Below are 17,189 nucleotides of genomic sequence, written 5' to 3'. Positions count from 1 at the left end.
GGAGTCTCACCTTACCCTATAGAATGGTGGGTAGGATTTCCGCGTAGTTCCTTTTCTCCCAAATTTGGAACATGAGCGTCATCCTGATAGAGAAAGGAAAAATAAGAGTGGGGAGGGGAGTGTGAGGGATCCCCAGAAATAAGCAGTATTTCTTGTTGAAAAAATTCAAAATTCTATCTAGAAGGCAGAATCTTGGCAAAGAAATTTGGTCTGAGATGGTGCATAACAAGATAGAGATAACTGAGAGTCAGTCGTGTCCCCAGAGCCTGGGCCGTTTGTAGTGAAGGAAGACTGTTCAGACAGCGGCTTTGCTCATACGAGTGGTCTCTGCTTCCCTCTCCTTCTGTGTAACTGACTTTTGTTATATTTTCCTCCTCAAGACATAGTGATCAGATATGATCATGACTGGTAATAATTACTGCCGACACATTTACAGTGCTTTCCAATTCATATAGTTCCCCTGAGTAATTTCATTATCCCCTCAAGATAGTTACCTGAAAGGTCAACATCACTGTAATGTCTGTGGAACAGAGACCCTGAACTTGCCCACCGGAAATACTAAAAGCAGAATTCAAATCTAGGTCCTTGGACTTCAGATCCTGTGCCATGTCCAGGAATCTCAACAGCAGAGTTAAGGGAAGACCATGTGGGGACTACCATAAGATTATAAAGCACTTCGTATTTCATGGGGAAGGGGAAGGGAGGCTCAGACTCGAGAAAGGAAGTGGACCTTCAGGAGGTCATTATAGGAATCCATTAAAGTAATATTCCTCCATGGAACCTTGAAGAACACCAACATTTAAGGAGTAGGTGGAGGACAAAAAGCCTGTGAATAAAGCTCATTCAATCCTACACATACACGTGGTTATAATTCACTTGCAGCTCAGAGATGGTATTGAGAATCACTGTTTTTCACTATTGCATAAGCATACATTTGCCATTTTTTTCCAATGGGGATTGATCGGTCTTTGGGATTAAATAGGAAAACCATATTCATGGTGTATTTGCTCTAATCCAGTAGATTTCCGTTCTCCAGAACGGAGACGTATCTGAACTATAATAACATATCAATGTCACAGCCACTATGAAGTATGCAACACTATTCTAGACAATACAAGAAATACATCATCAACCCTTATCACCCTGCCATCTTTAACGCAGATTCCCTTTTCTGGTGGCATTCTTCAGAGTGGTCCTACACACTGTGAGCATGGGGGTCCACCTTTCCATCCCACAGCCCCAAACACTGCTTCTCAACCCTCATCCTAGCGTTGCCCCAGGGTCTTCGTTAGTGCGCTTGTCATTGTCAGAAATTAGGCAACTTTTGTAGCAACATGGACGGGATTGGAAGAGATTATGCTGAGTGAAATAAGTCAAGCAGAGAGAGTCAATTATCCTATGGTTTCACTTATTTGTGGAGCATAACAAATAGCATGGAGGACAAGGGGAGATGGAGAGGAGAAGGGAGTTGAGGGAAATTGGAAGGGGAGGTGAACCATGAGAGACTATGGACTCTGCAAAACAATCTGAGGGTTTTGAAGGGGCGGGGGTGGGAGGTTGGGGGAACCAGGTGGTGGGTATTATAGAGGGCACGGATTGCATGGAGCACAGGGTGTGGTGCAAAAACAATGAATACTGTTATGCTGAAAAGAAATTAATAAATATATAGAAATAAAAAAGAAGAAGAAGTTAGGAAACCCCACTTGGGGGAGAGAAAAAGAAGAGGGGAAAAGCCAATCAGCTTTTCAACTAAGAAGTCAATGGGCTGTGGTTCCTTTGTCTGCAAAATGGCAGACGTGAGGCATGTCCCATCCTGCATTTTCCTACCTTTGTTCGCTTTGCCGGAAAGTGAGAGCAAACGTCCAGTGTGGGGCTGTTCATGAAATATTCGGCTCAAGGCCATGTATGTGTACTGTCTTGTACATTAGCAAACATCAGAACGCCTCCACCTGCTTTTATGGAGTCCAATGACCAATTGATTTATAACTGTTACTTTTGTGTGTATGTGTTGTGTTGTTTTGTTCTGTTTTTAACAGAGAAAAATCTTTGCCGGAAATGCAGTGAAAACTGCAGGACATGTACTGAATTCCACAACTGTACAGACTGCAGGGATGGGTTAAGGTAAGAGAGTGGAGGATCTTGTTAAGTCACACAGCCCAAGGGGTTTCTCAGAATAAACACAATATGTACAAAAGTAACCCTCTTACCATCACCCTTGGTTTGACTCCCATTCAAACACCTGATTTGCTATTTGCATTATCTTTACCAATATATGTGACAAATTGGATGCCATCTTCACTAAGGGAGGTTCACACACCAAGGAAAGTTCTCTTCAGAAAAGATGGCTCTGATACACATAAATAAAAACGGCTTTTTGAGAGGCTTTCTCCGTGCTTTTTGGCCAGCACAGCGCCCCCGTCAAGGATTAATGTGTAGGTAATACCAATGAATTATATTTAATCCTCCTGATTCATTCCTTTGAGGGTCAGAAACTCTTCCCTTATCTGTATTATTCTCTCCATATAGCCAATCATGCTCTTATCTTAAGTACCTCAGGCTTGGTTCCATTATGCTCCGGTATGCACATAGATTTAACACCTGGCGATGTTTTTCTGAACTGGATGACTTGCTCATTGCTAAAGCCAGATATCTGATAGCTTCCGCAAGAGAACAAGACACAGCTCACAGCTTCTTCCTAGTTCCTTGTTGTAGGAACTAGGTAGCCCCTGGATTTCCACAGAGAAGGTCAGACCATCCTCTGCTGGGTAAGGAGTTAGACCCTGAGTTTATAGAGTACCTGAGATCTGCTGCATGCAGATCTTTTTTAAGTATTGAGAATACCTCTGTTTCTGTCATTAATTGGCGAGTGAACTCAGCAGGCTCCGAGCAGGTGATTCTTTATATTTAATATCAGAGCATCGGGGCACACGGATGGCTCAGTCAGTTAAGCATCTGCCTTCAGCTCAGGTCATGACCTTGGGGGTCCTGGGGTTGAACCAGAGGAGTCTGCTTCTCCTTCTCCCTCTGTCCCTCCCCACACTCCTGCTCTGTCTCTTTCTCAAATAAATAAATGAAACCTTAATCTAAATAAAAATGATATTCTAATATATATATTTTTTAACTCTGGGGTTTTTTTCATAAACGCATTCAGTAGTAATTGGCTTAGTACCTTTCATCTCAAGACTTCAGGCCTTGAGAAATATCAGTCTAGTCAGCCCCCTAATTCTTTTTGGACAAGGAGCAGAGACAAGAAGGGAGACAAGGTCGATGTGGCTCAAACCCTCTTCAATTAGTCAGCTGTGGGATCCTGGCCAAGTCTCCGAGCCACTCGGAACTTTAGCTTTGTCATCTATAAAATGAGATACTAAACCCTACATTGCTGAATGATGAAAAGCATCAACTGTGATAATATTTGTGAAATACTTATTCCAGTAACAGACACGTAATTGGTCCGTGAGAAATAAAAGATTATTTACGATTATTTTCTATACAGTTGACCCTTGCACAACTCAGGGATTAGGGGCCCCAACCTCATGCAGATGAAAACCTCATATAAGTCTTAAGTCCTTAAGTTAGTTACTCTTAACTACATAACTACCAATTACTACGGTTGAAAAGAAATCTTACAAATAACAGTTAATTAACACATTTGTGTTCTATGTATTCTACACTGTACTCTTATAAGAAAGTAAGCCAAGAGAAGAGAAATGTTAGGAAAATTATAAAGAAAATACATTGGAAGGGGAGGTGAACCATGAGAGACTATGGACTCTGAAAAACAACCTGAGGGTTTTGAAGGGGCAGGGGTTGGAGGTTGGGGGAACCGGGTGGTGGGTATTAGGAGCATGGAGCACTGGGTGTGGTGCAAAAACAATGAATACTGTTATGCTGAAAAGAAATTTAAGAAATAAATAAATAAATTACCAAGTGGTTAAAAAAGAAGAAGAAGAAGAAAATACATTTAGAGTACTGTATTGTATTTATAAAAAAAAAATCCAGTTAGAAGTGGGCTCGTGCAGTTCAAACCCATGTTGCTCAAGAGTTCAGTCAACTGTGGTTCTTAGGGAACATTTTACAGAGTTCATTACCCAGCGCTCTCCAGTGGAAATACGAGAGCCTTTTATGTTCATTTCATTTCATATATGCCCGTAGCCACATTAAAGGAAGTAAAAAAATATGGGTAACATTTAAAAAAATATTAATCAAATCCAAAATATTACTGTTTCAATATGTAATCAATAGAAAAGACCTAGCGAGATGTTTTGCATTCTTTTTTGTTGTTATACCAAAATCTGGGGTGCATTTGATCCCGGAAAGTACAATGCACATCTCAACTTGGACAGTAATTTTTTATGAGAAATACTTGCTCTGTACTTGGATTTTACAAAATTTAGTCAAAGGATATTTTATATAGCCAGCTTTGTGCCAAACTTATTCAGTTTTGCCAGTAACTGAACCGAGGGCCAATTTGTAAAACGTAGACTGAAATTAACTAAAAATAAATAAAGTTTAAAGTCCCATTCCTGGGCCATACTAACCACATTTTTAAGTGCTCGGAAGCCACAGGCACTGAAGCATGTGGGACAGCAGGCTTCCAACCCAGCTAATGGATCACAGAAAGAAGCCAGGTGTCCCCTGTACCAGGCAGGTTAGCCACACCACCACTGTATTTTGGAAGCACCAGAGAGCTTCGGGGTACACACAGTACCTGCTCTCTATTGCACAGCCCACTTCCACTCATTCCCTCCTCACACAACGCAGCCTCTCTCTCAACACACGCCAACCTCAGAAGGAATGCCCTTTACTAGAAAAATGAGACAGCTTTTTTTTTTTTTTCCAACTTTGGTAAGTTTTTTGGTGGTCCTATTGCCTCCCACAAAAGGATACATTTGATACAATGTCCTTTTTTCCAGTTCCATGGGAAGGGCAGAGATTTTCTCTTACTGGCTCTTTAAATGACATGGCTCCCTGGCCAGTCAGGTCTGTGAAAGGAGTACACTTTGAGTTACGCTGCCCTCTGTGTCCTTGAGACTCCCTGCCCTTTCCTTAGAGGCTTTGAGGGTTGACCATTTTGCCTCAAGAGACCTATTATTTAAATTATTATTACTATCATCATTGTTTAAAGAGTGGCTAAGAACAAATAGAAATACATACACATAAAATACTGGAAGGAAGTGGATTAAAATGTTAACAGGACTGTTTGGGATCTGTTTTTTATCTGTTTTTGTTCATTCCAATAGAGAAAAATAAATTCTACTTTTCCAAATTAGTGTGATTCAAATACAAAGCACAGTCAACTAAGGTGTGCACTGGAACAATATAGAGTCTCGGAGAGTAAAAACCATTTGAACCTGTTGCTTAGATAAAAACCATTGAACCTGTTGCTTAGATACCCATCTTGTAGGATCATCTCTTTGGTGACATAGGATTACAGGTGCTAATCTGTAGCTGCAATCACACTATTGATTCAGTGAGCAATATTTGTAGATTAAAGGTCCTAAATTCTGTTTTTTTTTTAAATTTTAAGAACTGATCTATTGACTATGAAAGCTATCATAATCAATATTAGAAAAGAGAAAAAAATACGCATTCCTCATTCAACATTCTGGCAACTGTAATAGATACCAAGAGCACCAGAAAGAAAAATAGGGTAGAGAGAACACCTGGAAACAATAATACAATTAAGAAAAGTTGGGATGTTTGGGGAATCAACTGTACAGGCAGGTCATTTTACAACGTTATTCATTAGCATTTAAAATAAATCAGGAAATAGAGGCAAAGTGTATTGCAGTCATGTGGTTCTGATGGGAACCAGTAGAAGAACTAAAACCAGAAATAGAAACAAAAGTAGCTACTCCCAGGAGACAGGCTAGCTAGAGATCACTGTGCCCTTTATTCAGTTGGAACTCATGTTACCCCGTGTTCCTACTGCATTTTATAATAACAAAACAACTTTTAAGTTTATTACATCATAGGGCTGGCTATCAGAGTTGTCAGACGTATTGCTAGGTAATGAGTTTTGTGAGTAAGATCCTTTTAAGCACCCCCAGGGTGGGGGTATTTAAGGTGCAGAGCAAAGAAGGGAGGCGCCGGCCAGCCTGACGATGGAGAGAACGGTCCACGGAGCTCGGAGCACGCATACAGGCTCGGGACATCGTCATAGGCGCAGAGAAGCAGGATAGGCATCGGGAAGGAGAACAGAAGGGGTGCGCAGTGATTTCCCCTGCTTGGAAGCTTGGCCAAGCCATGGGTCTCGGGGAGGTGCGGCAGCATTGCACGGGGACCTGGGGCGTCATGACCTCGTTGCTTCGATCACAGCGTCCTTGTGTCTGTCTTCAGCCTGCAGGGGTCCCAGTGCTCCGTCGCCTGCGAGGACGGCCAGTACTTCAACGGCCACGACTGCCAGCCCTGTCACCGCTTCTGTGCCTCCTGTGCTGGTATCTTGTCCCCTGTCCTGTGGTTTATTCCTCTGGCTCTGGCTTGGCGCCTGTTGCCCTGGCGTCAGCCGTCGCTCCCGCAGCCCCACCGGATAGTGTTAAGGCAAATGCCGGAGAAACGCGGTTCTCCTCCAGGACTCCTGCCCGGATTCTCAGAACGCCAGCCGCGGGCAGTCCCTCCCTGGCGCTACCCGGACGCATGCCGGGGAGACCGCCGCCTCCTCCGAGGGCATTTGATGGTTTTGGCAAATGGGTTCAATTTAAACGGGGAGTGAGTGCTGTTTTGTTTTCTCCCCACAGAATGTGAGGGAAAGCACAATACGAAATTGCGACTCTTAAAATAACATCCGTGCCCTTGTCACCAACCACGCAGGCCACAGCCCACCGTGCGAGCTGTTCTGAGATTTTGTCTGTTTCCCGCCTCTGTCTTGCTTTCAAGGGCCGGGCGCGGACGCGTGTGGCAGCTGCGCCGAAGCCTACTTCATGGAGGACGGGCGCTGCGTGCAGACCTGTAGCCTCGGCTACTACTTGGACCGCTCGGCAGAGAACGGACACAAATCCTGCAAGAAGTAAGTGCCCCGCGCCTTCCGCCCAGCCCGGCAAGGACCCAAATCGTTACTATGCTGATAGGACTTCCCAGGTTCGTCCTGCGGCCTCTGTCCTGCAGCTTTCACCCAGCTTCTCTCGAATGCTTCGTTTCTGTCCCAGGAGCACTTTAAAACCTTTAAAGTTGGGGCACCGGGGTGGCTTAGTGGGTTAAAGCCCTCTCGGCTCGGGTCATGATCTCACGGTCCTGGGATCCAGCCCCTCACAGGGCTCTGCTCAGCGGGGAGCCTGCTTTCACCCCCCCCCCACCCCCGCCTGCCTCTCTGCCTACTTGTGGTCTCTGTCAAATAAATAAATAAACTCTTTTTTAAAAAAACTAAAATAAAACCTTTAAAGTAATATTTCGGTTTCAAGTACAGTGCATTCTTCCATTTAAAATCCGTCTACCTGCTGGGCTTTAATGTCGGCAAAGGTAGCAATTACGGTAACCAGATGCTTCTGGGCCATCTTCCAAGGGGGAATTGAGTTTAAAACGTCCGTAAGAGGTGGGTGGCAAACATCTTTTCTGGAGCCTGACGTGAAAGCACGACCTGTACGTTTCCCCCTAGATGTGATGCTAGCTGCCTGACATGCAACGGTCCGGGCTTCAAGAACTGTACGAGCTGCCTCAGCGGGTATCTCTTAGACTTAGGGACGTGTCAGATGGGAGCCATCTGCAAGGACGGTGAGTACAGACTGTTCCTTTCCAGCCTCGTTTTCTGTTGAGATCCAGTATATTTCCACATAAACTCTCAAGCATGAGTCAGCTAGAATGTGCCCAATGTCTTGCTGGCATTCATTCATCTTGAATTCATACCCTCGGTGGGTTTTGGTTTGGGTTTATTTTTTTTTAATTAAAAGAAGTCACCTTAGTTCCACTGGCCAAGATGGCCCTAGTTATGTTTGTTTTGCTTGTTTAATTAGCAAACTTTGTGGGTTTAACTTTAGAGTTTTAGGGGTCACAGCAAAATTGAGCAGCAAGTACAGAGATCTCCTCTATATGCCAGCTGACCCCCTGCAGCACACACACACACACACCCTCCCCCACTATTAGCGTCCTACACCAGACTAGTTACATTTGTTGTAATCAGTGAACCTTCACTGACACCCCATTATCACCCAAAGCTCATGGTTCACATCAAGGTTCCCTCTTGGTGATGTACATTCTATGAGTTTGGACAAATGAAGAAGGATACATATCCACCACTGTAATAATCATACAGGACACTTTCACGGCCCTAAAAAGCCTATGTGCTCCGCCTTTCCCTCCCTCCCATCCACCCACCCCAGAACCTACTAATTTTTTTTACTGTCTCCATAGATTTACCTTTTCCACAATGCTATATCCTTGGAATATAATAGGCAATATTTTCTAATTAGCTTTTTCATGTATGTCTCACCATATGTACTTTTGACCAGATGTTTTAAAATACCATGTACATGGAGGTTTGTATCCTGCTTTTTGTACTAAGTGTTAGACATAAACATCATCCTATGTTTAAAAAGTCCTCAGAACCTTCATTTTTAATTACAGCATAAAATTCTATCATGTGAAGATGCCAGTTTATTGCCACTCCTTTTTGGATTAAATTTTTGACAAGTAAATTATAATCAAATGGTACCTGAATCTTTTATTCAACCTGAGAGGCAAGGAATTAATGATAGACCCAATGTAGAACTTAAGACTTCTAAGTGTTGGTCCATTTTTTTTTTCTTTGCATATGTGGTTCTCAACTAAAAATGCCAGGACCACACACCTTTCCTGAAGATTCCTGGGAAATTGGTCTGAGGGTGCTATCTAAGTATGGATATTTTTAGAAACTTCTCAAGTGTTTCTGATGTGCAGCCAGATTTGGGAATCTCTGGCTTACTCCATTCCCCCTGACAACCCAACAAATGCCAAGTTCTCTCAGTTTTCTAGCCTCAGCTTCCTGAATGAAGCTAAATTATTCCAACTTTAACATTCTGTGAACTTTGAGTCTCGGTATAATTCACATAGAGGGGGCCCTAAAATTTGAGTCTGGACTTTATGCAGACACACATCTCAGTGACCTAGAAAGGCATCATTTTGAACCACTGTTATTTTTAAGTACCTTCAGATTGTTTGAAAATAGAATAATAAAAAACTCTGTACTTGGAATAGTCTTCCCGGACAAGGGCATTTCCCTTGTTTTATTCTCCGCCTTCCTTTGAATGGGCCCTCTTCTAGAAATTTTACAAGAGGTAGAACAGTGCTGTAGTTGGGAGAGTATGGATTCAAGAGTCAGAATACGGTCATTCCTTTCTGGGCTCCAGGTCTTGGGCAAGTGATAAACTTCTCTGGGCCTCGCTTCCCTCGCCTGCAAAAATGAGGCGGCTAATACCATTGACCTTGTATGGTCATTCTAAAACTTCCTATGAGGAATTTCAAAAAGACATCCGAAAGAACGCGGCACGTGAGGAGACGTGTTAGAGCATCATCAACGGGCTCATTTCCACAGAGCATTATAGGTGACTTTGTGTCTTCATGGCTTCTTGGCCATAGGATTAATCCAGCAGGGACAGGCCAGACCCACTCAGGCTCTGTGATCTCACCACACAGCGCAGGGATACAGGGTTGGGGTGATGGCACTTTACTTTAAGTAAAAAGTATCACTTTTTACTTAAAAACATGGTACCATACCTGGATCTGACCAGAATTTTGAAGTTGGTGACAGGAAATAGGAAGATTTTCTGGACTCAAAAGATCCACAGACACTTGAATTTTCATCCACAGCACGCTGCCAGGCATGGCCACGTCTGTGATGCTTTAACTGCCTTCTCTCAACCATGCTAAACCTGGGATAAGTTATGCCAGATGGCACGCCAGTAGAAGGGGTGCGTTCGGGATTGTGGGAAAGAGTAGAAAATGAAGAACCGTCTCTTGTAATGAGCCCATTTTCGGTCAGCTAAATCACAAAATCACCGATGGCTCACCAGGCTTTTCAAATCACGTAGCAATTGCATTTATGAGTTTGTGATTTATTCTCTTTCAACTGTCATATTTCAATGATTCTAAGACATACTTTTTTTTTCTTAACATTTTAACATCCCTGAAATCAGATGCATCTTATAATTTATGGCAGCTTGCAGCCACTTTTGTCTGCTAGGTTGATGTGACACAGCTGTCCTTGCCTGTGACTTTGTCACGGACTTAGGTACATGGTTACTACTACTTGTGTTGAACTGAACTATAGTTTGGAATAGTTTCAAATAATTGTTTAATAATCAAAGGAAGAGTTTCTTTATAAGCACAGCAACAAAACAGCCTGTCATAAAACGAATATTTAACTAATATTTCCATAAGCATAACATTAATATTCTAAATGAGGAGGCTCTTGGGTCACCATGTAGTAAGATGCATGAAGCACGTTCTTTTCTCGATAGTACGTAAAATAATGGTGCATCTTAAATCCAGTGTCTTGGACTCAATGAAATATAGTATAAATGACTGTATACTCTCTGCTCTAGGTAATTCTGAGAAGACAAATTCCTTGCTTATATTGTTATTGATTTCTAATTTATTCTTTTTTTCGAATCCTTTTTTTTTTTTTTCCTTTTATAAATGGACACCAATCACATTCACCACTGGACCGCAATCTCTCTCCTTGAAAAACAATGCTGTTGACTGAAATCACTTTGCGTGGACCCAATTTCCTCCTTGTTGACTGCTCCTCAATGATCTCTTGCAATCCCCCATCTGCCTCTCTGGCCGATCAAAACCTTCTTCCACGTGTACATCATGCTGCCCTCGTCCTCACCTCCCCCTCTGTCTTGCTGACTTCCTGGAAAAGCAACGGAAGAGTCCTGGGCCGAAGGAGGCTTCTGTATGCTAGTGAGAAAGAACAATCTGTGCCAGAGGAAGGTTCTTCAACAACTTTGCTGCAAAACATGTACATTCCAAGGCTGAGCGGCCATCTTAGATTTCTCTGTTCCTGTAGACTTATAGATTACTCCATATTATTATTAAAAAGAAAAAAAAAGAAAAAAAAAAAGCAAGCCACCTCTCTCTTTTTCGCTCTCTTTTTCTCTCTCTCTCAAATTTGTGCAGGGAGATGGTGAACTGTTTTGTCAGAACTTAAATGGAAAAAAAAAAATAAACCTACAACAAGCCTACCTTTTATACCTGGGTGTTTAGTGCTAAACAGCCAGAACCACAGAGACAGTATTGTATGACCAAAGCATTTGATGCCAAAATTTGACGTTAAAGTAATGATTTGATTTCCTGCCCTGGTTTTGAAGGTCCATTTTTTTTTTTCCCTTTGCATTTACTTGCTTGTTTCCCCTTTGAGACACCTAAAAATACCTTCCAAAAACATCACAAGAGCAGACATAGATCAAAATCAAAGAGAAAGCTCTTACATCTGTCATTTTTCATGCTTGAGTCCACCATTGGGGGAAATGACAGCAAAGCGGACCTAAGGGCATTAAGAACATCCCTCAGAGTTGTATTCAATGTCGTTTGTCTTAGTTTTTCACAGTTGAACATTGATCCTTTCCACACATAATTTACTTCATGCATTACGTGCTGGTTTTGGCATTATACTCACTTGAGAAGTCTGCTGCACTGGTTTCATCAGATAGACTTGCTGCTATTGGCCTTGGCTTTGCAGATTGGGTTATTTTACACACAGCTGGTCAAATGGGATCACTCCGCATAGTCAGATTGGTGATGGACACAATGCAAAATTACACAAAATAGCTGGGCCTCATCCAGCTCCCCTGAAATCTGGAGTGTTCACTTTGTAGACCCTGCACAATCTCCTGGTGCTATATGGCCATTATCCCCATAGCATTTTTTTTTTTTTAAGTCCATCAGAAATTCCATTTGTTGTGATGGGAAGCATTTTGGATATGATGCGGGAAATTTCTTCCTGGAGTCAAGTTTCTAAAAGGTCCTGTATTTTTTAAGAAATGGAATTATTTAAATAATATTTAAGCTCGTGCCCAAGTCGGCCGGGCAACGTTTTTCAATGGTGCTTATTAGAAGTTTTATCATTTTGTCATTTTCATAAAATAAAACTGGAAATTGAAGATGGGTGGCATGATTGTACCCTTCTGGTTCTGTTCCTTCCCATTCCTCTGTCCCTCTATGACCGTGCTATGATACATCTGTCCACTGGATGTCAATGAGATCGTCTGTTTTCTTGGAAATATCCTCACCGGTTTTCTACAACTCTTAAGTACATCCTGGAATCTAGCAGACTGAATTATGTGAAAACTATTTTGGATCAGTGGTTAGAAATGATGCCTGATCTTTTTACCGATTCTGAGTTTCTCTGTTTAGGGAAGGATAGACTCATATCAGTTTTCTTCACTTTTCCTATCAAAACTCCATTGGTGACCTCATTTTCTTTGGGAGTGACCAGCCATCTTGCAGGCTTGATGCTGTGAGAGCCTCACTTCCCAGATGTCACTGGCTTCACAGCTGAGAACAGGGATGATATCAACAGGAATTATTGGGGGAAGAAGCTGGGAAGTGGATGCTGAGATCCCCACCCAAACAACAAGCTAGGGAAAAGCCTACCTTGAAAATATTCATTCCTAGGCATCAAAGTTAAAGTCTAATCTAAGGTGAATAATTTGAGTCTAATGACCCTCCCTAATAGCAATATAGTAACACTGAGTCACAGAATGATTCATCAGTAGGGACTCCATTGATTTTGCTGAGCAACTTTCATTTTCCTAACACTGCAGGTCCTTCTGACCTGAAGAAAGTAAGTTAATCCAGGGGATGGCAGATAGAGTCTCACACTTCAAGTCACAGTCTCTAAATGGACAAATCTAAGCGCAAGCCGAAAGCAAAGTCAAGCAGATGGCAAGACCAGATTTGCCTGCAAAGGAATCCATTTGATTGAACCAGCCCGTTCTAGATGAGGCACAAAGTTACTACGATAGGAAAGATAAAAAATGATGTCTGTGTTCTTAGACAAATAACCATCAACAATGTCAGCCAAATTCACTGAGGTCCACCAATGTGTGTTCCATTCCCACCGACCATGCAGGCGCACATCATGGAAATACTGGGTTAACTACTAGTGTGTTACTGCCTCGTTATTAACTAGGACATAATGCTTTCAAAGTTTAAGTTAATGTTATATATTATGTATAAATATATATATTCATAATGAGATATATGTAATGGATAGTACAAAGTTTGGAGACTTAACAAATGCTCTAACCTTCTGGAGACAAAAGTCCTATCTTCTGTTTTCTTTTGTCTTTTTTATTCTTAATTAGTGATCCACTGTTAAATCCAAATCCACTTTTACTGAAAAATACTGTACATGTGTAAAATGTTCAGTTGTTTTTTTGTAAAATATAGTAGAATGGTTGTAATTGATACTGGCCAAAATCAATGTTATTCCATATTTTATTTTTTCTATTAAATTAACCTAAGTTCCTGTTTATCTGATCTGTTCCTACCCATGTGTAAACATCTCTGAAAGGGTAAGAGAAGGAGAACCTTCTGTTTTCACACAGAAGCCGAATACGAAGGAAAGGATGGAAGGGAATGGAGCATCTAAATAAAGTTGGAAAGGCAGGGGTGAGCAGAGGACGCAGTGGAAAAGGAGAGACAAAGTAAGAGCAGTCTAAGAAAGGAAGAGGTTAGACTTGGTCCTGAGTGAAGGTTATCTCCCATTTTTAGAAAGCAAGTGGAGAGAAAGATCTCTAAAAGCTTGGCACACTGGTTAGCAGATCCTACAGAAGCCAGCCCCAGGATCTGGGCCATCTGGGCTCTTGGCCTGCGCTTCCCCCAGGATATGGACCGCTGCACACTCACTAGTGGGTGTCTGGAGAGGTGGGGACCAAGGGACTGTGCATGAGGTGGTGGGGGTGGAGCATGAAAGCTGTTGAAAGGGGAAAAGACTTTGTTCAATTTGCTGATATCCTGTGTGAAACTGACAGTGGTGTAGCCCCAGCTGCGTCGAAGCTAACTTGGTCTAAGATCTCCAGTCCGTGCCATGGCGTGGGACTGTGTAGTTGGCAAAGACCCATCGTGGATTACAGATCTTTGCGAACCCTGCCTGTGAAGCAGGCACTAGCTCTGAAGGTTCAGTGCCCTGCCTTTTGGGAAGAGAAATGAGATATCAGTGCAAGCGACATGGAAATTGAACTCCAAAGAGGTTTAGAGATCTAGGGCTACAAGATGGGGGAGAGAGCCCCTGCTGTCATGAAATCGCATTATGAGGATGGGCGGCGGGGACTCATTGTACTGAACTCTTACTATGTACAGCACAAAGAGGGAATATAGAGTATACGCATACTGATGTAAATTCTCTTAATTCTCACAAAAACTCTAAAGTAAAATATGCTCAGTTTGCAAACTATCACTACCTTCTGTTTACAAACCGAAAAGCTGAGGCAGATGGGCTTGAAATAGGTTGACTGGGATTACACAGCCAGACAGAACAATAAAAACAAAGCTTAGCAGTAAGACCATTAACATTCGTGAATTCTAAGTCTGAGATGAATGGGACACTAACTTGTCAGGTTCAGGTGGCAGAAATTCCTTTGAACTGAACTGGTCAAGGCAAGTTTCGTAAGGTAAGTGGACCTAGGACGGGTTCTGGAGCTAGGCAGCCAAGACCTGACTAAGGAGATGGGACTGGGTTCTGGAGCTAGGCAGCCAAGGCCTGACTAAGGAGATGGGACGAAAGCAGGAGGAACATCACTAGTGAACTTCCTACGGAAGAGAGGGTTCAGGGAAGCAAGTCAACTGTCTTAATGGTTTAATCTAATTGCTACGAAGAACAGTGACTCAACATCCAACGGATTAGTCAGGAAAGATGTACATTTCCACGCTTTCCAAAAAATAAGTAGCGTGCCCATCCTCAGCCCCCATACCCACGGCAGACCCTGCCAGTCACCAGTGTCCAACCACCAGTGTCCACCACGGATGGATCAGACCTGCCTCGCTTTTCACCCCAGCGTTGGGGGCTTCCCATCATGCTGCTGAGCTCTTCTATCGGACTCACCATTTGCCACTCAACACTCTACCCTTCATTATGAGGAACCTGCCAGTTGTGTGCAAGCGAATTTCAGGTAGTGAAAGTAGAAGTAGGCATGTATCCTTAACTCTTTTCCTGTCACCCTTCAGCTTCACGCCAAGAGAAATGACAGACGGCAGCCTGATGCATTTGGAGAAAAGTGGAGGCAACGTTACACTACGGCCTGCCTAGCGCAACCCTCCCTCCTCCTGCCACCCTCTAACCCAGAATGGTAGAGGGAACGTGAAGGCCAGCGGCAACTGGGCCCTGGGCCCCAAATCAGTATACGTCAAAGACACAAAGCAATAACCTGCTTCTGGCTGACTGCCATGTCCAAATGTTATTTTTGTGGCAAATCCATAAAATCCAAAGTTCTCGGTAGGATACTCCAGAGCCACTGACAACTTTAGAAGGGCACAGCCAAGCGGGACTGAATGTAGCTGTGGCTCATGGGAGCTGCTGGGCACTAGAAGCGGGGCTGTGACGCATACTGTCATGTCTCCTCCTCATGGGAGGCGGACATCTGGCCCAGAGTCAACTCGTGGGCAAGAAGGATGCATTGGGCAGCATCACCGAGTCTCAGAGGGCCAGTCTGGGACCTGGAAATGCCAGCAGCTGCTTTCCACTCTAACTGCAAAGAACTTAGAGGGATGTTTGTCTTCTTTCTGACTCATTTTCTCACAAGATCTTCCCTCCACCTGAGACAAATCTGAGGGCCCAATTGTTGCCTTTTCAAAGCCAGGGATCAGGCAACAAAAGATATGTTGCATCCCCGCTTTGAAAAATTCCCAGAAACATTTCCTGGGGCCTAAAGTGTATGATCTTTTTTTATTATTATTATTTTTGGAATGAATACATGATTTTAAGAATCTAATATTTTAAGGCAGATGGAGTTTTACTGAAATTGCTTTGATTTGGCCCAAAGACACTCAGAAGCCAATGGAGATTAACTTCCTGATGCAAGATTCACAGCTAGTGAAGGGTGTGGTTGGGAATGGATCCCACATCAACCTGCACAGAGCTGCCTCCTTGCCAAGAATGCCAGAGGAAAACACTACGTCCATATTACATATACTGCGAGGCAGGGGTTAAGAGCCCTTTCTTGACTACAGGTAGAAGACCCACTGGCTCCCCTGACTTGGCTTTTTCCTCTTTATGAGCTCAGCTTAATTGCTTCCAAGAACAGGAAGTACCTGTCATATACAAGCTATGAGGTCCTTCTTGCCCTCTACAAGCTGATAGCCTAATGGGGGGCACAGACCCAAAAACACATCATGGTAATAGGAAGCTATTTAAGTGCCTTTAAAAGGGCATAAAAATATCATGGGGGCCGTCTAGTCGAGCAAGCTCACTTTCCCAATTAAGTGCTAAATGTTCCCTACCCTTGCATGAGAAGTTTCTAAGGGCTTCCAAAAATAGCATGCTCCATTAAAAATACAGTTACCTCTGAAATGTGCAAAAGCAGATGAGGTTTTAACTAAAGGTCTACTAAATGCAACATGTCAAACTAGTCAGTTGCAACTCAGCTCTTGAGGAACCACATAGAATTAAACTTAATGTAGGATAAAGGTGAATTTTAATATGTATGACATGATACAGGACCTACAGAGGCAGGAGAACCTAGGAACTGTTGGGATCTTAATATAACCCTGCAAAGGAGGTAAAAATTCACTATTCATGCTGGGGGTGGGGAATTCTATATACACATATTTTTTATATATATATATATATATATGTATATATATATATATATACATATATATATATATATATATTCCTGCTCACTTCCCTCAGATTTCTACCTGTAGTTCCAAATAGCTATGGGACATTCCCCTTCAGATAGCTAACAGGCATCTCAAAATTAACATGTCCAAAGCAGACTTCAGACTGCTCAATCTCCCAAATATTATTATCTCCAAATGTCTCCCACCGCACAAATGGCATTACAACCCATTATTACAACAGTTGCTCAAATCCAAAACCTAGTAAGTCTTTTTTTTTTTTTTTTTTTGCCCCCAAATCCAATCTGTTAGTAGAGCCCCAATAACCGCACCTTCGCCATAAATCTCTCAATGGCCCACAGTTGCCATTCTGGGTCAACCTCTCCCTCTAGGACTACTGCAGAAGCCTCCCAACTGGGCTTCCTGCTCCTTTCCCC

The 17,189-nt window shown here is 42.7% G+C and overlaps 1 protein-coding gene across 4 annotated transcripts in view; it reads left to right on the top strand.

Moving 5' to 3' along the window:
- The window catches only part of PCSK5 (proprotein convertase subtilisin/kexin type 5), a 449,573-nt gene that overhangs the window by 288,156 nt on the left and 144,228 nt on the right, over positions 1 to 17,189 (top strand). For 3 of the 4 annotated variants that reach the window (XM_044265871.1, XM_044265870.1, XM_044265868.1), the window contains exons 17-20: positions 2,037 to 2,121; positions 6,340 to 6,437; positions 6,877 to 7,006; positions 7,592 to 7,707. In XM_044265871.1, coding sequence (XP_044121806.1) covers positions 2,037 to 2,121; positions 6,340 to 6,437; positions 6,877 to 7,006; positions 7,592 to 7,707 — 429 coding nt within the window. Of the gene's footprint in view, positions 1 to 2,036; positions 2,122 to 6,339; positions 6,438 to 6,876; positions 7,007 to 7,591; positions 7,708 to 10,834; positions 13,451 to 17,189 lie in introns of those variants that run through there. The other variant, XM_044265869.1, reaches the window with a different exon arrangement.

The sequence above is a fragment of the Neovison vison genome, chromosome 9 (assembly GCF_020171115.1).
Source record: "Neovison vison isolate M4711 chromosome 9, ASM_NN_V1, whole genome shotgun sequence".
Classification (NCBI taxonomy): Eukaryota; Metazoa; Chordata; class Mammalia; order Carnivora; family Mustelidae; genus Neogale; species Neogale vison.
Note: the sequence above shows the minus strand (reverse complement) of the source record. Positions and strands in the feature narration are given on the sequence as shown.